The sequence below is a fragment of the Marmota marmota genome, unplaced genomic scaffold, assembly GCF_001458135.2.
Source record: "Marmota marmota marmota unplaced genomic scaffold, marMar, whole genome shotgun sequence".
NCBI classification, from domain to species: Eukaryota; Metazoa; Chordata; class Mammalia; order Rodentia; family Sciuridae; genus Marmota; species Marmota marmota.
This window is the reverse complement of record NW_026000164.1, coordinates 20,941,172-20,964,462: the sequence shown is the minus strand read 5'-3', so window position 1 is coordinate 20,964,462 and position 23,291 is coordinate 20,941,172. Positions and strand designations below refer to the sequence as shown.

General features: G+C 35.1%; 1 protein-coding gene across 1 annotated transcript in view; it reads right to left on the bottom strand.

The window, feature by feature from the left end:
- Positions 1-23,291, bottom strand: part of Tnpo3 (transportin 3) — a 77,094-nt gene that overhangs the window by 32,656 nt on the left and 21,147 nt on the right. Inside the window, 9 exon segments of the mRNA XM_048786942.1 lie at positions 446-585; positions 2,509-2,600; positions 4,388-4,495; positions 6,295-6,441; positions 8,114-8,252; positions 8,839-9,014; positions 11,847-12,003; positions 13,622-13,695; positions 14,812-15,012. Of these exon segments, the coding sequence (XP_048642899.1) occupies positions 446-585; positions 2,509-2,600; positions 4,388-4,495; positions 6,295-6,441; positions 8,114-8,252; positions 8,839-9,014; positions 11,847-12,003; positions 13,622-13,695; positions 14,812-15,012 (1,234 nt within the window).

Here is a 23,291-nt window from a genome sequence, read left to right as displayed (position 1 = left end):
TTACTTATTTTTTCAAGTCAATAAGGGTAGACAAGTTATATTTCTCACTGCTGTTCATTTTCACTTGTATTTATTTTGTTTTGAATGATAATTCTTAAGTTTTTAAATGGAGCATGTATTTAACACAGAAAACCCCTCTCCTTTAGTCTATGAGTGCTTCTAGGTTAGAACTACAGACAGATTAACTCATACATTTTGCCAAAGACTAGCAAAACCAGACCTTAAGCAAAGTACCAGACCTTTTCCTTGTCTAGAGATCTAATTTTTCAAAGGTCCTTCTCCCAGATCAGATTACAAATGTTGTGTCATCTATGCAACTTATAATATATTTATTCTGTCTACAAACGTTATACTTATCAGTAAAAAAAAGAAAGCAAGAAAAGAATAAAAGTAACCAAGGAAAAGAAAATCAGAAGCAGCAGCACATGGGAGAGTTTACACATACCAAGGAACTGAGGATTTCAATCAACCACTTCGCTCATTTCTCCAACCAACTCAATGCTGGTGTATCGCACGGCTGTATGGACAGTCTCTGGGAGACGAACGACTCCTTCTAGGACCTCCACCAATGTTGGATTGTTCTCCCTGAATATAAAAAGCAAGCACTCAGTTACTGACTATAGAGGTTATGTTCTGGCCAAATAACAGGCTACAGTGAAACACTATACTGCTACAGGGCTTCTTTCTAAAGAAATAACCATTCAAATAAATGTGTTTTAATACTGGGTAAGAATGTTTCTTAAATCCTCACAAAAGATGAAAGATAACATTGTTTCAGGAGAAGCACTTTCATTTTCTCAATGTGAGGAAAGTGTTTAAGGCCTCATGATGCTATCAAAGAGAGGCTCTTCCAGTGGGAAAGGCAGACATTCACTGGGGATTAATGTCTTCTTTTAAAGAATCTATTTCATTTATTTCTATATCTGTAGCACCTTATTTTTCGCTAGGGGACACTAAACCTGGAACAGTGCCTGGCACATAGTAGGCACCCAACAAATATTGCTGAATGGCTAAATGAATATGAATAACTCTCACAGACCACTTTCTATTACTTGCTATTCTTTAAAAGATTTCTTATGGTTGAATACTGGAAACTTTAAGAACAGAAGAGTATGGGTAGACCAATTCACTAACTAAAATAAAAGAACACAAAAACAAGCTGCAGCAATAGGTTAAGGTGCTCCAATATGAAACACATGGGAAAATTAAAGTTAGGTACTTTCTATAGTGACATGAATTTATCTCCATCCCCAGTCCAATATTACTGGCTAAGGTTTTTTAAAAAACAGAGTGAAAGATGCCCCAAAGTGGCAGGACTTAATCCAGAAATGAAGATGTTTAAAATATAAGAAGTATTCTGGATTAGACCAAGTGCACCCCCTACTGACAATAAGGTCTATTAAGCCCTTTAAATGGATTAAAAAATTATAATTATTCAGTTGGCTTGACAAGCAAGTAAACAATAGAAAAAAATCTTCTCTCGTTTACACCTTATTTTTCCCTAGGGGACACTAAGCCAATTACTGAATATTACCTATACATTTTTTTCAAGCAAGAATAGTAATGACTTTAAAACCTTCAGAATGTTCTAAAACAACACGAAATCAGATTAGATTGAAAAGCAAATAGTATAATATGTAATTATGAACTAGAACTTCTTAATAGAGAAAAATAAACCCACTCTATCTCTGTGAATATTTATTATATAGAAACAACGTAAGATATCAGTGACTAAGTCCTGAAAGGCAACTCAGAAAGAAGTACTGTGCTTTTAATAAATATCTGCCTTAACCATCTTCCCATCAAGGCCCTGAATAAAGAGTTTGAGTGCAGGTATCTGATCAAAATACAAAGTAATGTGACAGATATTAACACCAATGTATAAATTCATGGTACAAAGTAAATTGTCTTTACAGTTTCATGTCTTAAGTAGATTTTCTATGCTAAGCAATTTAAAAATCAAATTTGAAATAACTTAAAAGTTTCAATGGCAATAATAAAAATAACAACTGCCCTTAAGATATTGCTGTTCTTTTAGATGAAATGGTGCCTATGCCTTGACTCTCTGATATTCACAAATTATTCTCTAAGACAGAAAAAAGGAATACAATATAATTAAATATTTGTAAAGATAATATGCACTAGATCAAAAAAGCAGGAGACCCAAATTAATACCTATTCAATTGCTTTTAAGCAAGTACCAACAATTTAATAGTCTAATGAATTATTGATCTATACCTACTTTTGGAAAGGTGCCACGGTTGGAAAAAATAAATCAGCATTCTATTCCTAGCATCAAAAGTAAAATAATTTTACCTCTAGAAAGTGTGGTTAAAACATGGCAACAGAAATGCAGGCCATCCTGGACTAGTCAGAACACTAGAAAACACTATAGAAGGTAAAAAGTTCTAAGAGTTTCCAAACATATACCAAATAGGAGAAAAAATGTGTAATTTTCCTTCCTCTTGATATTCAGAATTCCCAGCAAAAGACTTATTAGACACTCACGGATCAACACTCTTTGCTATAGCAGCCATGATAAAGAGAACCGCTTCTGTCACCTCCCAGGGTGGGTTGCCTTCTTTCAGAGTAGAATATAACTAGAGAAGAAGAGGTGGATTGTGGATCCATTAAGAGGAAAACAGAATACCAAAACAAAAAACATTGTTAGTTAAAAGAAATCCAGCTCCTTGTTTCTAAATCTAATTATCTCTCACAGCCAGGCATGAATATTTTTATTTTTCACATTCTCACTAATTAAAACTGTTATTTTAATATTTGAAATACACCCATTTATACCCCCTACAAGAATTTATCAAGACTTCAGAAAATGAGTATAATGGGAAAAACAAAACATATTATATTAGTGTCTTTTTTTTGGTCTTAATAATTGATAAATACATACACACTCAAAATGGAGATACAATATAAATCTTCTGCATGTATATTGGCTGTACCTTTCTACTATTTTAACTATTTGCACCAACACTATTAATAGAGGCTAAACTCCTGTAAAAGCACCTAGTTAGAAGGATCTATTGCAATACCATATCTAAGAAGAATATTTTTAAGAAGGAATCAGAGATGTTCTGGTCCAGAATTTTCCAGGTAATAGTCACCTATGGAATGTGACTAGACGTTAATCTAAGTAAGACTTCTATGGTCAAATAACAGATACTACCAGGAAAGACAAAATTAAACAACTCTCTTGTCTGACCTTAGAGAGGCTTTAATATACTATATTAGCATACACCTGTAATTCCAGGCTAAGGCAGGGATTCAAGGCTGCCCTCAGCAACATAGCAAAGGCTTATCTCAAAAAATACAAAGGGCTAGGGATATGGCTCAGTGATAAAGCACCCCCACCCCCATGTTCAACCCTCAGTACCCCCCCCAAAATATATATATATATATATACTATTTTAGATCATTTCCCAATTTTACTTAATTTAACTCCTTTCCTCCTCCCTCAAACATAACAAAACATCTCATAGACTGTTATTCCACAGAGCACATCCTGGCAACATGATTAATTAAAATAAATTAACCACAGCCAGTGAGGAAAGAGCTAAAATCTGTACCCAAGTCTTCTGCCTAGAGTCTAGGGATCTCACTAAACTTCCTAAGAAATCTCTAACCCTTCATAGTTGAATCAAAAACCATGCTTTGTAATGAAAATAGTTATAAGTTTATTAACACTTCCTAGATCAGATTATGGTCAAATACATACAAAGTGACTGAGATACCTTCCCTACAAAATTCCTTTAGGTTAGTTTGGTATTGCTATATAGCAAAGGATCCAAACTAATACTTCAGAGATCATTAGAGTATGAACCAGAAATATGAAAACCACCTGAAATTATGCTAATGTTAAGTGATGTGGAATGATGATGATTGTAACCTTATGAGATAAAATGTTACTCACTGTCAGGAAAACCACAGGACTATGAATCTTCTACTCTACTATAGTCATCCTCTGGGATGAAGCTGCACAGGAAATCTAACCTTAAGTGTGGACAAAGGAAATGCCAAATAACTAAAAGAATTGCCAGGAGTTGGTACATAGTCCAAATTCCGTATACGTATCCTGGAAGCTTTAATGCTTATCTGTGATCTTCCATTCTAGCTGCACAAGTGGAATAGCTCTTATTAGCCAGAGTAACAGAGTAATCCATAACTGAATTATCCACAGACTGCAGTTCCCTTGTTAGATACTAAATAAACACAGCTTAAATATGCCAGGCAATGTGCTAGGCACCTGTATAACTACTATTCCATTTAGCCATTAAGCTTGAAGAAATATGATGGAACATTAACAGAAGACACAGAAGTGGAAACAATTAAGGTGATCAGTAAAATTGACTCAAGAATCTCCAAACAGGCTTACCTGAGCAAAACACTCCATAGACCCAATCAAGAAAATCAAATCTTTCACCAGGTCTGATACCCGCATCCGAAACTCGCCAAAGTCATCAGTTTCCTCAGGAACCCCCTCCTGAAATTTCAAATCAGGCAGCATTTATTTTAAACTCACTGAGGCTTTCAATGATGTCTATAAAATCAATAGAGAAGAAAAAGTCATTAAGCAGTCAAGTGCCAGTGAACCAAAGTTGCCTAAATCACAAGGGTATTTTACTACAGAGAGTCTCCCAAATTGTTAGGGAAGGTAAGACAACATAACTTATCCCCTACCCTTACTTGAAGAAATTCTTCCATTTATGTGTGTATGTGTGTTTTGTATTCCCAAGACACACTTTGTTTTGCTTTAAAAAGAATGTGAGTAGGGGTGGGGGTGATCAGAAGTGACTAGGAAGAAGTGATAAATTTAAAGAGTTATAAGCCTACTCCTGGAAGGTCAGCGCTTAAGCACTGAACAAGTCACTACAGCTTCAGTGTTCAAAATCTCCCAAAATCAACCATTATCATAATAACTTCCCAAAGAAAATAGAATTTTAGACTTTAAATGCTTCCTATCCAAACAAACTTCTATAAGAAAATAAAGGGTTACCAATTAATTTATAATTTTGAGATGGTTAAGGGCATGGTATAAGAATCTTGGGCCATGAAAACCTGAAAAAATTCCTTAGTTCTATAAGAATTGTTGGTCTCATTCAACCTCCTTGCATTAATATAAAGAAATTAAGGTTGAGGAATGATGAAGAAATGATGGCTGTCTCAGATGAAATAATGGATAACATTATAAAACACTGTATAGTTACAATTAGAAGAAAATATCTGCAAGGGAAATGGTGCCACTGAACTAGCAAAGGGAAGAGGATCAAACAGAAAGACCACTTAAACCACAGAAGCCCTGCTTTTTATTTACATATCAGTCTTCCAAGTAAAATGTAAAGATAAGATTCCTTGGTTTAAAAAAAAAAAATCTGAACATCATAAAACAAGGTCATCAGTAAAGTTCTATGGAGATACAATTCAGACTGGGAATGTAGGTCAGTGACAAGAGCATTCGCCTAGCATGTACAAGGCCCTAGGTTCAATCCCTAGCAAACCACCCCCGCCCCCCCCAAAAAAGAAAGAAAAAATACCATGTCTAATTTAATGGTAATCAATTAAATTTACTCCAGGTCCTAGATTAAAATGATCAACCAAACAAATGAAATAAATGAGGCAAAATTTGGGAGAGACTAAGAAAAAAGGCTCAAGAGTTTTCCAACGAACTATTTGGTAATATTTCTAGTGTGTTTTCTTATATGCTAATATATTATTTCTATATTTTCTCTTAAATTATAAAGTCAGTATAAATAATATAAATAAAAGTATGTATATGGGGAGAAGTCATGAAATGTCCAATACCTTCACAAATATTTCCCTTTTCTGTTAATCTAAGCACACATTTTACACTATTAAAAAACAGTATAAAGCTCCTCATTCTGATTTTTTTTTTCTTAGCATACCATACTGTTTTTCGGTAATCATTATTTTACAATGTTCCATCAATTTGCTATGATTTATGTCACTCTTCTTATACTGTTATTCATGATTTATCATTTTCTACCTTTACAGATAATATTTTGTACATAAAAGTGTTTCTTCTGAAGGATTTTTTAAAGATAAATCCTTGGAAAAGAATTACTGTCTCAGCAAGAGCAATATTTGTGAACATAAGCCTAATTTGTCTTTATTAATATTGCTACTGACTTTGTCACTGTAACCTAAAGTGACAAAAATCAGAAGATTCTATCAGCTCTATTCTCTATCTTTTCAGTTTCTTTCCAAATTAGCACTGAAAAGAGGAGAAAATTAAGATATGAAGAAGTAGAGAAGGAAACTTACATGGTCCGGTTCTAGCTGGCAGTGTCGAGCCAAGGCATGAAGCAGCCTCTGAATGTAAGCTTTGAAGATGCCATGAATAACTTCATCGTTAGTTTTGTACAAATGCTCCCCTAGTCGGTACCAAAAATTAAAGGAAATTTCTACTACCTGTCAGATTACAAGAGAAAAGATTACTTATTTGAATGGCAAAGAAATAGATTCAGTCAGTTTTATTATTTCTAAGGCCACATAAGAAAGATTTACCTGAGGACCAGTTAATGAGTCCCCCTTTTCTCTAGACCTCAAATATGTCCACCTACATTTAGAATGATTAGATTACATTTTCCTATTTACTCCTGGGATAACTGCTTCTAAAGTTATATTGGATTCTGAATTTAGAGAAATAGATACTGAGATGAAGGGCTTTTAAAAGTATTTTTCCCAAACTATAAAATCACTTCAATATATTTTTGAGATTAGAACATTTCTTACCGCCAAACCATGTTAATTCCTTGAACATAACTGAGTCAGCCTCCTGTCATTATATGTGAGGTGCTATACTTCTCCCCAAAATGATAATTTGGGTTTCATTCAAATCTAGTTGTCCTCATGAAATTATACAAAACAAATAAACTTCTCTTATGTAATAAAAGAAAAAGGATGGAGATTCACAAACGTGCTTTGCCTACAAGTAATCACAATTAAGAAGCAGCCCTACCATTCTTTTTCCATCAAGAATCCAAGATAGAGACACTCAAAACAATATCCAACTTGGAAGCACTTTTTTCACATTTCTTATACTATAAAGAGGAGGTAAATGAAGAAAAATGTTTTAACCTCCAAATTTAAGAGAGCAGGGTATTGCCAGGTGCAGTGGTACACATCTATAATCCTAGCCACTCAGGAGACTAGGGCAGGACAACTCAGCAAGACCCAGTTTCAAAATAAAATAAAAAGGGTTGGGGCTATAGCTCAGTGGCATCATGTTCCTGGATTTGATTCTAGTTATCACCCCATCCTCACCAAAGGGCAAGGCAAATGTCTTAAAGATAGCCTTTTCAATCCCTTTCTCATTCACATCCCTCATGTGGAGAAAAATCTGACATGTGAAGATTTGTGGAGATTCAGTTAGGATTCAGTATATGTTATAGTTTGATCTTGAAGGTCTCCCAAAGATTTATGTGATGAAAGTTTGGTCTCCATCCATTCCATAACATTACTGGGAGGTGGTGGAACCTTTAGGAGGAAGGGTCCAATGAAAGAAGTTGGGTAACTGAGGACATGCCCCTAGAGGTAGAGACCCTAGCCCTCCTCTTCCTCTTTTGCACACAGCTGGGATTTGTTGGCCATGCACTTACAGCCATGATTTACTACTGCCGGGCCACAGGCCCCAAAGCAATAGGGCCAACAAAACATGGACTAAAACATCTGAAACTGTGAGCTAAAATAAACCTTTCATCTTTTAAAAAGTTGATTATTCAAGTATTTTGTTACAGTAATGGAAAGCTGATGAACAATGTAGTTTTAAACTGCAAAGCTCTAGAGAATCAACACAGCTGAAAAGGGGACTCAGTGAAAAAGCAATAAGCTTTTCTAATAGGTTTTTTGAGGGACCTACAACAGACAATCCAGCAAACCAGGTAAAAAAAAATGGAAAAGGATATAAAGTAGAAACTCAATTTTTGAAAAATTTCAATACAGAGGGAACTCCCATATCACATTAATTAAAAATAAGAATATAATTTCTCAAGAAAACAAGGTGAGGGATGAGGCCATGGAATATAAACAACATGCAATACACAACTTGGAGATGATGGTCTTAGCATATTAAAGACATTACCTCATACTGAGGATGCCCTGCACAAATAAGAAGCAATTCCAGAGTTCGCAGGTCCCCAAGACCTTGGCCTGGAGTACAAACAATTTTTTCAAGAAAAGTTTCACATAGTTCAGTGAAAATACGGCAGTAATTCAGAACTCTGTAGAAGAAAAAAGAATGAGAGTAGCAAGTCAGAAATCTGGTTATTGTTTACACACACACACACACACTCTCTCTCTCTCTCTCATAGTCCTCAGCTTAAGACACATATAGTGATTCTTTGCTATGCTGTATCACAATCTCTACTGTAGATACCTTTACTTAGACTGTCTACTTCTCCACAGATAAGCAAGGAATAAGTCAAATTCTCAATTACTAAAACATTTTTAAAAGTTACACTTGATATTTTAAAGTCTTTTCCCTAATTTTTATAGCCTTTCCTTTTGTGCAAAAACTTTGCATAATTGGTAATTATACAACTTCTTCTGCATCCAACTTGCCACTTCTAAGTTTGCATGAGAATCAAAGTATCTTTAGGATGCACTACTTTAATATTTACACAGAGCCACTAAGAATCATAAACAATAGATGAATAATAAAAAGTAACATAATGTGCTAGGAATGTAGCTTAAATATAGAGTACTTCTCCTGTGTGAGGCTCTAGGTTCAATCCCTAACACCACAAAAGTAAAAAATAAAAGATCAGACTTTTAAATTCAGAGCTCCAATCTTAAATAATTACTCACTTGTCTAAATCTTCACGTGCCACAGCCATATGATAGGCAGTCTCCAATGTCAGGACTCCCTGAAAAAGTTGCATTGCTAATGGCAAGTTAGTTTCCACATTCTCAATGGCATAAAGAGCTGAGCACACACAGTCTGAAGCAGCTTCATGTAGGTTAGATGAGGTCTTATCCTGTTGCTGGAAGATAGCAGGAACAGCAAAGTAAGAAGTATGATCATTTTAATACAAGTAATAGGAAAACAATTATAGCTTCTTCTGAACATGTTATGTACTTTAAATATCTAATAGCCTAGTAGTCACTGCCTTGTATAAGACAACACCATGTTGTCTATTATTATTATCATCATGTTGTCTATTATTAGCCCTATTATTATCTCTGGAAATCTTTTCCATACTCTTTCTGATATTCAAGTACTAAGTAAAATGAAAGGGCTCAACAACTTCCAAACATATCACTGTGAAATCAGAATACCAAAGTTAAATAACAGTTCTTCAAACTTATTGGGATGAAAGGAGGAGGTAACTTATGATCAAAAATCATAGAGTCCTCTAACTTCTCATTAACAATGATGCATGTTAGAAAACGAGAGCAAGGCTTCTAAAATTCTGAAGGAAAATATATTGAATCTAGAATTCTATACTTAGCCAAAGTATAAAAACAAAATAAAAATATTTCTTGGGCATGCAGAAATTCTGATTTCACTTTCTGTGCATCTTTTCTGAGGAATTCATTGAGTAGGTTCAAAAACTACTTTATTCAACCTAGAAAGCATAGAAAAGGGAAATCCAAGGATGACCATTTGGGAGCTGATCTAAAGAACAACTGATACAAATTAGTATAGTTCAGAAGGTACAAGAAGGGACGATGCAAGGCTCCTACTTAAAGAGAGTACAGATGAGAGGCTGGAAAAATGTAATGAAGGCATATTAGTTTTCCTTGAATAACAAAAACCAGGAAACTTAGAATCACCATGAGGGAAAAATGCTACATAAGCAGTGTTAGGAGAGCAACAAGATGCAAACTATTCATTACCCTATTCTTAAAACCGAATGGTGGGGGCTGGGGATGTGGCTCAAGCGGTAGTGCGCCCGCCTGGTATGCGTGCGGCCCGGGTTCAATCCTCAGCACCACATACAAACAANAAAAAAAAAAAAAAAAAAAAAAAATTTAGAATCAACTGAGGAAATCTGAACATGGTCTGAAACATATTAGATGATACAAGAATTTAGTGAAATGTAAAGATGAATCTAAATGACTGAAAAAAAAAAAAAGGTTACAGAAGAGCAGGTAGAACACAATCTCATTTGGGGTTTAAAAAAAAAAATCTATACAAGGGCTGGGGATATAGTTCAGTTGGTAGATTGTTTGCCTCGAATGCACAAGGCACTGAGTTCAATCCCCAGCACCACCAAAGGGGGGAAAAATCTATACAAATGTTCATAGACGATACGTTTTAAAGGGTTAATAGTTGTTGGCACAGTGGCATACCTTGGGAGGCTAAGGATACAGGAGAATAGCTTGAACAGGAGTTCAGGAACAACCTGGGAAACAGCCTGGGACCACAGTTTTAAAAAGCGGGGGAAGGGTGTGGGGGCTGAGGGTAACAGCTCAATGGTAGAGCACTTGTCTAAATATGGCTGAATATGCATGAAGCTCTGGGTTCACAAAACAAACAAATAAATAAATATAAATGAAGGCCTACTGTCATGTATAACCAATTAGCACAAATTTTTTAAAGTTAAAAAAAAGGCTATGATCTCCAAATTATTTGAATGTAATTGCCTTGTCTATATTTACTAATTTTCTACAATACTATTTAAAATAAGTGGCCAATTGAAAATTAAACATGTTTAGCTTAAAAGAATAATTTCACAACAAATTTCTAACATCAACCTGACCATAATTTTTAACAAAATTGTTTTTTCAAACAAAAAGATCTATAATGTTGTAGAAGCACTGAAACAAATCCCTGAAAAATATCTCCTATAACCACATCATTGAGAAAAATCAAACGAGATCTGAAAGACCTAAAAATGAAATATGAGCTAGATAACGGATTTAATACCATCTAATTTAGGAACCAGTAGACATGTTCACTAAAAGACCAAAGAGTAAATATTTTAGACTTTGCAGGCCATAAGGTTTCTGAAAACTGCTCAATTCTACTGATAGAGACCAACAAAATGGACATTGACAATATGTAACTAAATGGTCCCAGCTGTGTTCCAGTATTTGCAAAAATAGGCAGTCAGCCCACAAAACATAAATTTACCCACCTCTGGTCTAAAGCATTTACATTCTAAGTGATCACAAGGAACTAATCACATTTAACATTGTTCAAAGATCAAGTAAAGTCTTCTATTACCTTCTTATCAAAATTTCAATTTGTCTTTATCAGAGAAACTTTTCCTTAGTAAAGTAAGTTTATACATACTTCCAAGCATGGTCCCTTCTCAAAAGCTCCCATAGCTTACAGAATGTGGGATACACAATCAGAAGGCCTGAGTTCAAATTCTGATTAACAATTGCATTACTCTAAAGTTAATTCTCATTCACAGAATCATCATCCTCACAGGATTATGTATAAACTCAAAAGGTAGTTTCTTTTTGTTTGTTTGTTTGTTTTGATACTAGGGATTGAACCCAGGGAAACAACCACTGAGCCACATACCCAGTCCTTTTTAAAATTTTTTTATGTTGAGAAAAGATCTAGCTAAGTTGCTCAGACTCACTAAATTGCTGAAGCTGGCCTCGAACTTGAAATCTTCCAGCCTCAGCCACCCAGTCACTGGGATTATAGGCATGCACCATCATGTCCTACAAGAAGTATGGTTTCTGAAAGTATTTTGTAATTAGAAAGTATTATATAAATGCCAAAGTACTATTACTGCCAGATTTTCAAAAGAAAAAAAAAATTCAAAATAAATAAATAAGTACAATTGGATCCCAAAATAACCACTACAGTTTTCTGTCCCTCAGCAGCAATTGGGTATTCCAAACTTACTCACCAGCAGAGATACTACTGTACTGGAGTAGAAGGCCAAATCTTCTATAATTTCTGTGCGTCTGTTAGCTCCAATTCGTAAAGAACGACTATGTACTTCTTCAGGTAACACCGTAAGAATCTCCAGCAAAAATGGCAGAGAAGTTACATCATTGCTATATCTGGAAAAGAAAAGGGGGAAGATTTATCACAAGTTATTGAAAGACAGAATATATATAATCACAAAAGATAACAGCCATCAGAACATACCATACAAGAAAAGCAGCACTCCTGTTACTGTTAAGGGAAAAAGAAAAGATACTATCTTTTGGAAAGGTTATCTAGAAAGACCTTGCAATCAAAATTTCAAGCTGTACAGTTGGGGATGAGGCTCAAGTGGTAGTGCGCTCGCCTGGCATGAGTGAGGCCATGGGTTCGATCCTCAGCACCACATAAAAATAAAGATATTGTGTCCACCTAAAAAAATAACCTAAAAAAAAAAATTTTTTTTTAAATTTCAAGCTGTATAATCTTTGACTCTCCATATTCACTTTTGGTGATTTATGTTTCACGAAAATCTTCACATACACAGGCAAAGATAAATATGTAAAGATGTGTACTACAGCATATTTATAATTGCAAAAAAGGGGGGTATACAAATGTCCTTCAAAATTAGATAGAATAAAAAGGATTACTAACAATCATACAATAGAACATACTCAGCAATTAACAAAGAAAGTGACATACATTTATGAAAAGATGATCACATGTATTAAGCAAATAAAGCATATGAAACATAGTAAATATGGCTGAGCAAATACACAGGACCACATTAAAATATATACATACTTATTTGTTTTAAAATGCCAAGGGCTATATGATAAATCATTAACTGTGGTTATATAAAACATAGGACAGGATTTATTTGTGCTCTGAAAATTTCTATACTGTTATAAATTTTTTCAAGGAGCATATGTTATTTCACATTATAAAAAATTTCCTAAAAAAATAAATTATCCATGTAAGGGCTTTCATGATGCACTCTCTTTGAAGGTAAAAAAGGTTATACACTTTGTTCAGAAATAATTCCCTAATCAAATGCAAGAAAATATCAAGATTGTGTCTGAGGATATAGCTCAGTGTAAAGAGTGATTGCCTAGCATGTGCAAGGAATAGGATTGATCCTTGCCAAAAAAAGATTATCTTGACAGGGCACATAAGGAAATGTTTTATCCAAAATAGTAGGCTTAGTGAGGCCCTAAGCAACTTAGCAAGACCCTGTCTCACAAAATAAAAAGGGTTGGGGATGTGGCTCAAGCACCCCTGAGTTCAATCCCTAGTACCAAAAAAAAAAACACCAAAGTAGTAGGCTCCATATCTAAAAATAATATGGCCTCTCTTGACAGACATGAAACAAACCTCAATTAGTAACAATATATATTCAAAGCAACCTTCAATTTAATACAATCTATAAATACTGAACTAGTTTTACAAATCTGCTAATAAGTCCATTACTGGGAGTAATCCACAATGCAATGAAAGAATGTGCTACAGTGGATTCAAGGAGAAAAAGAGAAAGGGTATGTATATAAATTATGAGGGTCTTTTATATCCCACATGATCTATTTCTGTAGTAATTAAATTTTAAATGACTTTCTTCAATTTAACAAAGATTAATAATATATAACTATGGTAACAGTTCAGGAAAATAATCAAATTTCTACCTACTAGTAACAAATTTCTCTGTGTAGCTTAATGATAATTCCTACTGCTAATACGCTGTCAATACAAATTACTTACTTTTCCACCAATGTTTGTACACAACCCTTCCAAGAAGGCATCTGTAGAGCGAGATCTGCTATTGCTAAAGCCAGCTAAAGAAGAGATTAAAAACAACGAATAGAAACAGGGTTACCATTAATGTTAACTGGAAAACAATGACTGAATTTTTTCTTCCAGACAATATGACAAGACTGACACCTTCCTTCTTCCCCATCCCAAACAAAAAAAAAACACACACATACACACATACGTATATAATATAATGCATATATGTACGTGTGTGTGTGTGTGTGTGTGTGTGTGTGTGTAAGTATATTTGCTTCTCCAGCCTAGCTGAAAATTCCTGAAATTAAAGATTAGCCTTTAAAAGTTAATAACATGAGCTGGAGTTGTGGCTCTGAGGTACAATGCTTGCCAAGCATGTGGTTCTGGGTTAAATCCCCAGCACCATAATAAATAAAGTTTAAAATTAAAAATAAGACTACACAAAAACAACAAAAGTAAAAAATATAAGCTATAGATTTTTTTCCTTACAATATATTAATACTTACTTTTATTTGGCAATACCACAGAACTTCATAGACAAATAAATTACACTTTCCCAAAAGGCCAAAGCTACTGACAAAAGTCAGACATTTGACTGAGTCCTCAAGTAATAGATTGCCATTTCCCTTCTCTTTCCATTTCTCATCTTGAGGCCTTAGGCAAAAAATCTCCTTTTACACCAGGCAGAGAAAACTTGGGAGCATGTATTTACAGAAGCTTTCAGTTTTTCTTTCTAATATATTTCCCTGTTTAAAGGACGGGGGGGAAGACCAAATGCTCATTTTATTCATGAGAGACTTTTACTAGCCAACCAGCCCAGAAAGGATCTTTTAAAAAGGTAATAACCCTGTAGATCTCAGATCCAGCATAGTACAGAGTTTTGTTTTTCTTTTTTTAATCATCTGCAAATTTTTAACAGCATGTAGCACACGAATGTCTATGAAAATACATTCTCCTTCCCCACTTCTAGTATTTAAAAGTTTGAAACCCAATGAACTATAAGACTAATGCAAAAGATTAAAACTGTCATTTTTATAAGACTATACCAAGACCCCCTATAATAAATTTAACATTACCTCACACAGCTCAACAATGATAATCAAAATAAACTTGACAATCCAAATGGCTTTACAAATTTCCCTAATGAGAATCACAGGATTTACCTGCGTTACAATGACAGGTGATAAATCTTTCAAGTTCTGGATATGGGTTAGCAATGAGTCCCTTAAGGAGGCATGAGAGTCTGTAGGGAGCTCATAAAATGAGGTCTGAATCTTCATCTTCATGGTCTGTGCAGCAAAATAGCATGATTCCACATCCTGCCGGATCTGTAACAACTGATCAGAAATCTCCCAGGCATGAACCTGAAAGTAAATCAAACAAAGATACCTTAAAGAAAATTAATTTTCTGCCAGGTATGATTGTGCATGCCTGTAATCCCAGTGGCTCGGAAGGCTAAGGAGGAGGATCACCAGTTCAAGGTCAGCCTCAGCAACTTAGCAAGGCCCTAAGCAACTTAATGAGACCCTGTCTCAAAAAAAACAAAAAGGAAAAAAAATGCTGAGGATGCCCCTGGGTTAAGTCCCCAGTATCCACCTCTCCGCCCCTCCCACCCCCCTCTCCCACAAAAAAAAAAAAATTCTAAATAATTTTAATGTCATACTTCAATACATATATAAATATATTTAGACAAAAGTATACTCAAAGAAAAATCTGACAAGCTAAATCACCCACTAATTCAGCCAATATTTCAATTGTAGGCCCTATTCAACAAAAATTTTCTAAAACCTCTATCAACTGAACCAGCAGATATAATCTTTTTTTTTTTCCTATTTGACCGTTTTTTTTAATTTTTTTTTTGTTGTTGTTGTAGATGGACACAATACCTTTATTTTATTTTATTTTTACGCAGTGCTGAGGATGGCACCCAAATGCCTCATGTGTACTAGGCAAGCTCTCTACTAACTGAGCTAACCCCAGCCCAGCAGATATAATCTTGCTGATGAGAATCATTTGAAAAATGTCCCCAAACTCTCTACTAAAATGTCACTATGTAACTTCTAACCCTACCTATAGGTTGGTTGCTTCTTCTCTTTTCCCACATAAAGAAATAAGTTTTGATCACTCTGAAAATTGAGTCTGGAAGCTGTTTTGTTAGTATATCTATAAACAAGGAAATATATTTACTATTGGTCTCAGTACACCTACATTTCAACCTTTAGTGCCTGAAAAAATAGCAGAAAAAAAATACCGGTCCAAGTACATATTTCACATGCTTTATTTGGCAAAATGTTAAATATGCTGCTCAATAACTATCTCACAGAATAAAATAAGCTTATCTATAGAATATAAAGAACAAAAGCAAAGAATTTGGTACTACTCACAAATAAAAAAAGAGTCTTATTTAAAGATAACATTAGGGGTTGGGGTTGTGGCTTAGAGTGCTCGCCTGGCATGTGTGAGGAACTGAGTTCGATCCTTACCACCACATAAAAAAATAAAATAAAGATATGATTTCCACCTATAACTTAAAAATAAATATTTAGAAAAAGAGATAATTTTAGGAAATAAATCATGTAGCACAGAAGGCAACTAACAGCCAACTAATAAATTCTAATCCAATTCAACACCAAATGCCTTTTCATAGGAGAGGGCTAAAATCAAATGACAATATAGACTGAAAAAACTTTCAATCTCAACATAAGAAAAGAGCCAACTATGAAGATCATATGCCTTTTTAGTTAATTTCTTATGAAGATGGAGCCCTTCACAAGTAACACAATTTCTTCAAGATCTTTCCAAAGAGAGATAAGCAGCAAGTCAAAATCAGAAACAGGCAGAATAAATAGGCAGTGCAAATTCCTAAAGTGAGTTGAAAACAGCCCCTGAATTCCACAATTGCAGGTTTACTAACATAAAATTTAGCTTTTAATCACATACACTGGTGGAGAGTAAACATGAAGCATTAATTTCCTTCAAGACATAGTTGTTTTATTAATTTGGGAGAATTTTTTATCCCTTAGAACATATACTCAACAAATATTTAAATGCATTGATATATCATTATTAACACCAATTACCCTTCCTCAGGTAAAATTTTTTCCAGCCACAATATTTTTAGTCATTCATTATCTAACTAGTAACCCAAGCACATCTATGATTTAATATGCCATCAAAATATATTTATTTTGCTCAAACTCATTTTTTAAATAGCAAAAAGATTCTATGAAGCTCTGGAATCTCTACAAATATCCTCAAACAGAGCAAATTAGAAAGAAAGAACATTTACAGCAAAACTAAGTGCTATCTAGTCATCTCCAAAATTTAAGTGGATGGGAACCAGCCAGTGATATCTGTAAGATCTCTGCGGTTTCAACTTCAGTTAAAGCAGAAGCAGAGACAAACAACAGAGTATGTGATGGATGCAAAAGAGCCAACAGGTATTCACTGAGAAGCAACAGAGAACCAATTTGAGCACTGCAGTTGAAAATGCCAGATCCAATGGTGGATTCGTGAATGGAAGAGACCTACAAAAGATTTAAAAGGGAATGAACTGCTAGGCACAGTGGTGCATGCCTGTAATCCCAGTCGCTTGGGAGGCTGAGGCAGGAGAATCGCAAGTTCAAAGCCCGCCTCAGCAACCATGAGGCACTAAGCAACTCAAGGAGACCCTGACTCTAAACAAAATATAAAATAGAACTGAAGATATAGCTCAGTGGTTGAATGTCCCTGAGTTCAACCCCCCCAAAAAAGAAGGGAATAAACAGTTTAGTCTCTATCTAAAACTTACAAACTGAAGAAGTCAGGAAAGCGGCCCAAACCAAGGAGAAATTACTGTAAAGAGAATCAAATTTATACAGAAGTATGAGACAAAGGAAGAAAAACAAAGGGGAACAAAGGAAATTTCAGAAATCAAGTTTCCATGTTTGTTAACTACCACACTAAAAATAACAGAAAAGGAAGCCCTAAGAAGTTGGAAATATTATATTTAACCAAGACTACTTCTACATGTTCAGAAAAACTAATTTCACAAAAAAATAAACAACTAAGCTTCAAATGACATATACAGCTTTGGAGACAAAAAAGAAAAATGAGCAGAAAACAACTCCTACAAGAAATGAAGACCAGAAAAACAGATTTTAAAAACTATATTACTTTTTCAAAATGAGCTAAAAGACACTAAGAAAATGATATGAAATATAAAATAGCACAATTGGAAAGGAGATTTTCAGAAATGAGATAAAAGACTCATGGAAAAGATGAGAAATTAAAGAAAAAAAAATCACTTCAGACATAAAGACTAAATTAGAAGGAATTTTATAAGTGTGACCAAACACATCAGATAAGTAAAAAAACAAAGCTGTCTTTAACCACAGAGAGAACAAAAAAGGTTAGGGGTGTAGTGGTACATGCCTGTAATCCCAGCTACTTGGGAGGCTGAGTCAGGAGGATCCCAAGTTCAAAGCCAGGCTTGGCAACTTAGCAAGATCCTGTTTCAAAATAAAAAAATAAAAAGGGCTGGGAATATAGCTCAGTGGTAAAGCACATACCAGAAAAATGAAAATGGAAGAATGTACTGATGATACTAAGAAAGAAAATCTGACAAACATTTCTGTTTAGTCAAAATTTTATAAAAGCCACAAACTCTTACATAGAAAAATTCAGAGATTATTATCTTGAGTCCTTCTGAAACAATCTTCTAAAATAGCTTCAGACAACCAAAACAACTACAAAGAGTTTGTCTTCAACGTAAGGACTGATTATAAAGTCTACACATGTAGTGTAAAGAACAACTAAAAAGTAAATGAAGACTCAAAACAAAGAGAAGCGGGTGGGACCGGGGATGTAGTTCAGTGGTCAAGTGTTTGCCTAGCAGTGCTGGGTTCAATCTCCAGCACTGCTAAAGAGAGGGAGGGAGGAAGGGAGGAAGGAGGGAGGGAGGAAGGAAGGATAGAAGGAAGGAAGGAAAGAAGGAAGAAAGGGAAGGGAAGGGGAGGGGAGGGGAGGGAAGGGGAGAGGAGGGGTACACTGTTTGTGTACCCTGACAGTTCATAGTATAACTATTAAAGAACGAGGGGGAAAGGAAGGTACTGGGGAATTAGACTGATCAAACCATGCTTTGTACAAGTACAAATATGGTAAAGAATTCCACTATGATGTACATTGTAATACACAAGAATGTTGTTTTTTTTAAGAGAATGAGGGGAGTGGGTTGGGGTTGTGGCTCAGTGGTAGAGCACTTGCCTCTCACATGTGAGGCACTGGGTTCAATCCTCAGAATCACATAAAAATAAATAAACAAAATAAAGATATTGTGCCCATGTATAACTAAAAAATATTTTTAAAAATTTTAAAAAAAGAGAATGAAGGGAAAAGGAGAATAGATGCAAGAATTAATTTAACTGCTGGGCACAGTGGCACACACCCACAATCCCAGTGTCTCAGGAGGCTGAGGCAAGAGGATCACAAGTTCAAGGCCACTCTTGGCAATTAGCAAGGCTCTAAGCAACTTAATGAAACCCTGTCTCAAAATAAAAAATAAAAGGGGCTGGAGATGTATCTCAGTGCTTAAGCACTTTAGGTTCAATATCCAGTACCAAAAATAAACAAACAATGGTGATGGTGGTGGTAGTACTAGTATGGTTAATCTGAGGCATCAAGGCACTGAATTCTAATGGCATAAAGTAACTGAATAATTATGGGATATTCCATTTCTACCACCTTCTGTGTCCTTGAGAATCTAGATTTTTACAATGGAAGAGAAATATACAGATGTAATACAGAAGGACTTTTCAGATAAAAACCATGTAATGCTGAATTTGAATCAAAAATATTTATGGAGGACTTGGGGTATGGCTGAGTGGTAGAACACAAATTTAGCAGGTATGAGACCCTAGTTCAATCCCTAGCACTCCCCACCAAAAAGGAGGGGGATATCTGAATGACTATGTAGGGTATTTTATCTTTAAATAAATATTTTCTATATGCATAATATTTACTCATGCCTATATATACATGTACACATATGCATGTACATGCCTATATATAATTTATATATAATTTTAATTTCATATATATAATATATATAACTCCTTAGGTATATTCACTGAAAGCCCTAAATATACTATCCCACCCAGTAACAACTGCATCCCTAGTGCTCATGTTGTCGTCTTTAAATTCAATTTGCCACTATAAGAAACCATTCCTTCTTGAAGAAACAGAAGATTAAGGTCTGAAGAAGAAAGCAAGCAAGAATGAGCCTATGATACATTTTGTCCTACTAGATAGCAAGAAAGCTACCTACTTAGAGTCATTTCAAAAGTACTTCGGAGGCACTGGCCTTGCTTCAGCAAGGGATTTAAATTATCACATGGAGAGACATGGTGACCATTATATTTAGGTATAAACTCAGTATCTTACAATGGGAAAATCTAGCATTATTTTGGTTTTCTTATATAAACCATAATTTTAGTAACCTACTAGTAGACAAGGAATACTTTATACAAGTAGACTAGAAAAATAAGTAAAAAAGAAAAAGACATATTTAGAATACACTGTCACTATTTTGCAACCCACAAACAATGGTTGAAGCAACATTCTGGGACTTCTGAAGTTAGATCAGAAGCAGCTTTAGGACTTCTGCCTTGGAATCCTTCACTTTATACTCTAAGGAGAGAACTGCCATTAAGAATTCAGTAGTGGGCTGGGGATGAGGCTCAAGCTGTAGCGCACTGGCCTGGCATGCACAGGTCGCTGGGTTCGATCCTCAGCACCACATAAAAATAAAAAAAAATAAAGATGTTGTGTCCACCGAAAAACTAAAAAATAAATATTAAAAAAAAAAAAAATTCTCTCTCTCTCTCTCTCTCTCTTAAAAAAAAAAATTAGAAATAGGTAAATCACATTGAATTTCAGCCTCCTGAGTAGCTGGGACTGCAAGTGCACAATATCACACAAGGCTCATTTATGAATTTCAAGCAGTCCAGTGACTCTTGTTTTACTACACACTTTTACAAACGTCAAATACCATACTTTATCTTACCAATCGCTTGCTATAAAGTAATGCTGTACTGCTGCCACTGGAAACTGCCCATTTAGAAAAATGCATGACATGTTCCAACTGCTTAGAAAGTCCAGCTACTTCCTGTTGTTGTTGCATAAGTTTCATGCGATGATCCTTTGCAAGGCTCTGAAAAGAAGGAAATAATTTCAAATTATTTTCTGCACTTAACATTTATTTCAAAGGACATTTTTAGATAAGCAAATGAGAATAAGTGCCCTCAAATATACCAACTGATAGCAGTTGAAAATACTCTTAGTATTTTTTTCCTTAGTACAAAAGATCACTCTCACTGGAACAAACAAACAAACAAAAACCATATCTCATAAATTGCCTCCAGCCCTTATCCCTTGGGTTTGGCTTTACATATTCTGGGCTTTAGATCTCTGTTAATGCATCCTGCCAAATACACAAAAGGACAAAAGCATGCATTAGCTATAATATACACAATGTTAAGTTCAAAATTTGCAAATGAAATAGATGTACTATTAAGCAATTTAATGATTCAATACATACAGTGGATAATTGTGTTAATGCACTTTTATAAAGCTACATAAAAGCAGAATACAGAATGATTTTATCAATGATATGATCTTACCTTTTAGGTATTCTAGTCCCACCTGAAACTAGTTTGTGCTCAGAATAATGAAGTGTGGTAAATAACACTTCTCCTTTGGATGTAGTATTAATATTTAGAAAGGCATTGTTATGGTTTACATATGAGGTGTCCCCTAAAAGCTTGTGTGAGTAAGGCAACAAAATTTAGAGATGAATCAGGTTATGAGCATCTTGATATAATCAATTAATCCCTGACAGGGATTAACTGGGTGGTAACTATAGGCAGGTAGGGTGGGTCTGGAGGAAGTAAGTCATTGGGGGCATGCCTTGGGGGTTTATAGTTTGTCCATGGTGAGGAGAGTCTCTTTCCGTGTTTCCTGGTGTGATGTCCTGAGCTGCTTCCCTCTGTCACACCCTTCCACCATGCTGCTCTTCCTCGCCTGGAGCCCTGGGGAAGAGAGTCAGCTATCTATAGACTGAGACCTCTGAAATCATGAGCCCCCAAATAAACTTTTTCTCCTCTAATTGTTCTTATCAGTCTTTTGGTCATAGCAGCAAAAAAGCTGATTAAAACAGGTATGATATCATTTCTGTCTACTGAGAATTACCATGGGATCCAAAACATACAGTGGATAATTGTGTTAATGCACTTTTATAAAGCTACATAAAAGCAGAATACAGAATTTCTGTAAGGAAAATACATACTGCCTTTAGCAAACAGGGTAGTCCTAAAGTGGAGAGCACTAAACTTGGATTATTTTAAAGGTCCATCCAAAAACCTCATTCTCATCCTAGCAAAGAAAGGGGAATAAACAGGGCTTCCTACTAACTCAAATTAGAAAAGTTTAAAAGTAAAACTGCTATATTTCAACATGTNCTTAAAAAAAAAAAAAAAAAAAAAAGAATTCAGTAGTGCCCCACTTGAGAGAAAATGTGGAAAGGCCATAAAGACACATGGAGCTGCTGGGTACAATGGCGCATGCCTGTAATCCCAGTGGCTCGGGAGGCAGCTAAGATAAGAGGATCACAAGTTCAAAGCCAGCCTCAGCAAAGGTGAGGCACTAAGAAACTCAGTGAGACCCTGTCTCTAAACAAAATACAAAATGAGACTGGGGATATGTTTCCATGGTTGAGTGCAGTGCCCCTGAGTTCAATCCAAGGTATCAAAAAATAAAAACTAAAAATAAAAAAAAAATAAAAGACTACATGGAAAGTGAGGACCAGCTGGGCTCAGCATTCTGTAGAATTCCAATCACAGTGTCAGGCATGTGTATGAAACTGTCTTAGAACCTCCAGACCAGGCCAACCACCAAATGGATGCCTCAAGTCGCATAATCACAATCTACTGAACTCTGATCAAATTCCTGACCTACAAACTTATGGGATAAAATGGTTTTTAAAGTCACTAATTTTGGGGATTGTTTCAAAAAAGGTAATCAGAAGAGATAACCAGATGATGAAAATGATAAGATCTTGATGAAAATGATAAGATCAAACATGACTGTCTCTCATCAAGCCTCTGGATCCAGCTGCCAATATACAGATGTCCTTTAGTATCCTTGGGGAAGTGGATCCAGGAACCTATCAGATACCAAAACCTGCAGATGTTCAAGTCTCTGACACAAAATGGTACAGACTTGTATATAACAGACATATCTACCCTTAAATTTATAAGTGACATAAATCATCAATAGATTATTTGCAATACATAACACAGTATAAATGCTATGTAAACAGCAGCTGTACTTGGGCTAGGCAAGTGGCAGAGCACTTGCCTCGCACATATAAAGCAATGGGTTCAATCTTCAACACCACATAAAAATGAATGAATGAATGAATGAATAAGGGTATATTAAAAAAACAGTTGCTTGCTGTACTGCATTGTTTAGGAAATAATGATATGAAAAAAGTCAATATATGTTCAGTATAGACACAATATTTCTTTCCAAATATTTTCATTCTGCAGTTGGTAGAATTCTCAGATGCAAAAACCCACGGATATAAATGACCAACTTATAGAATAGA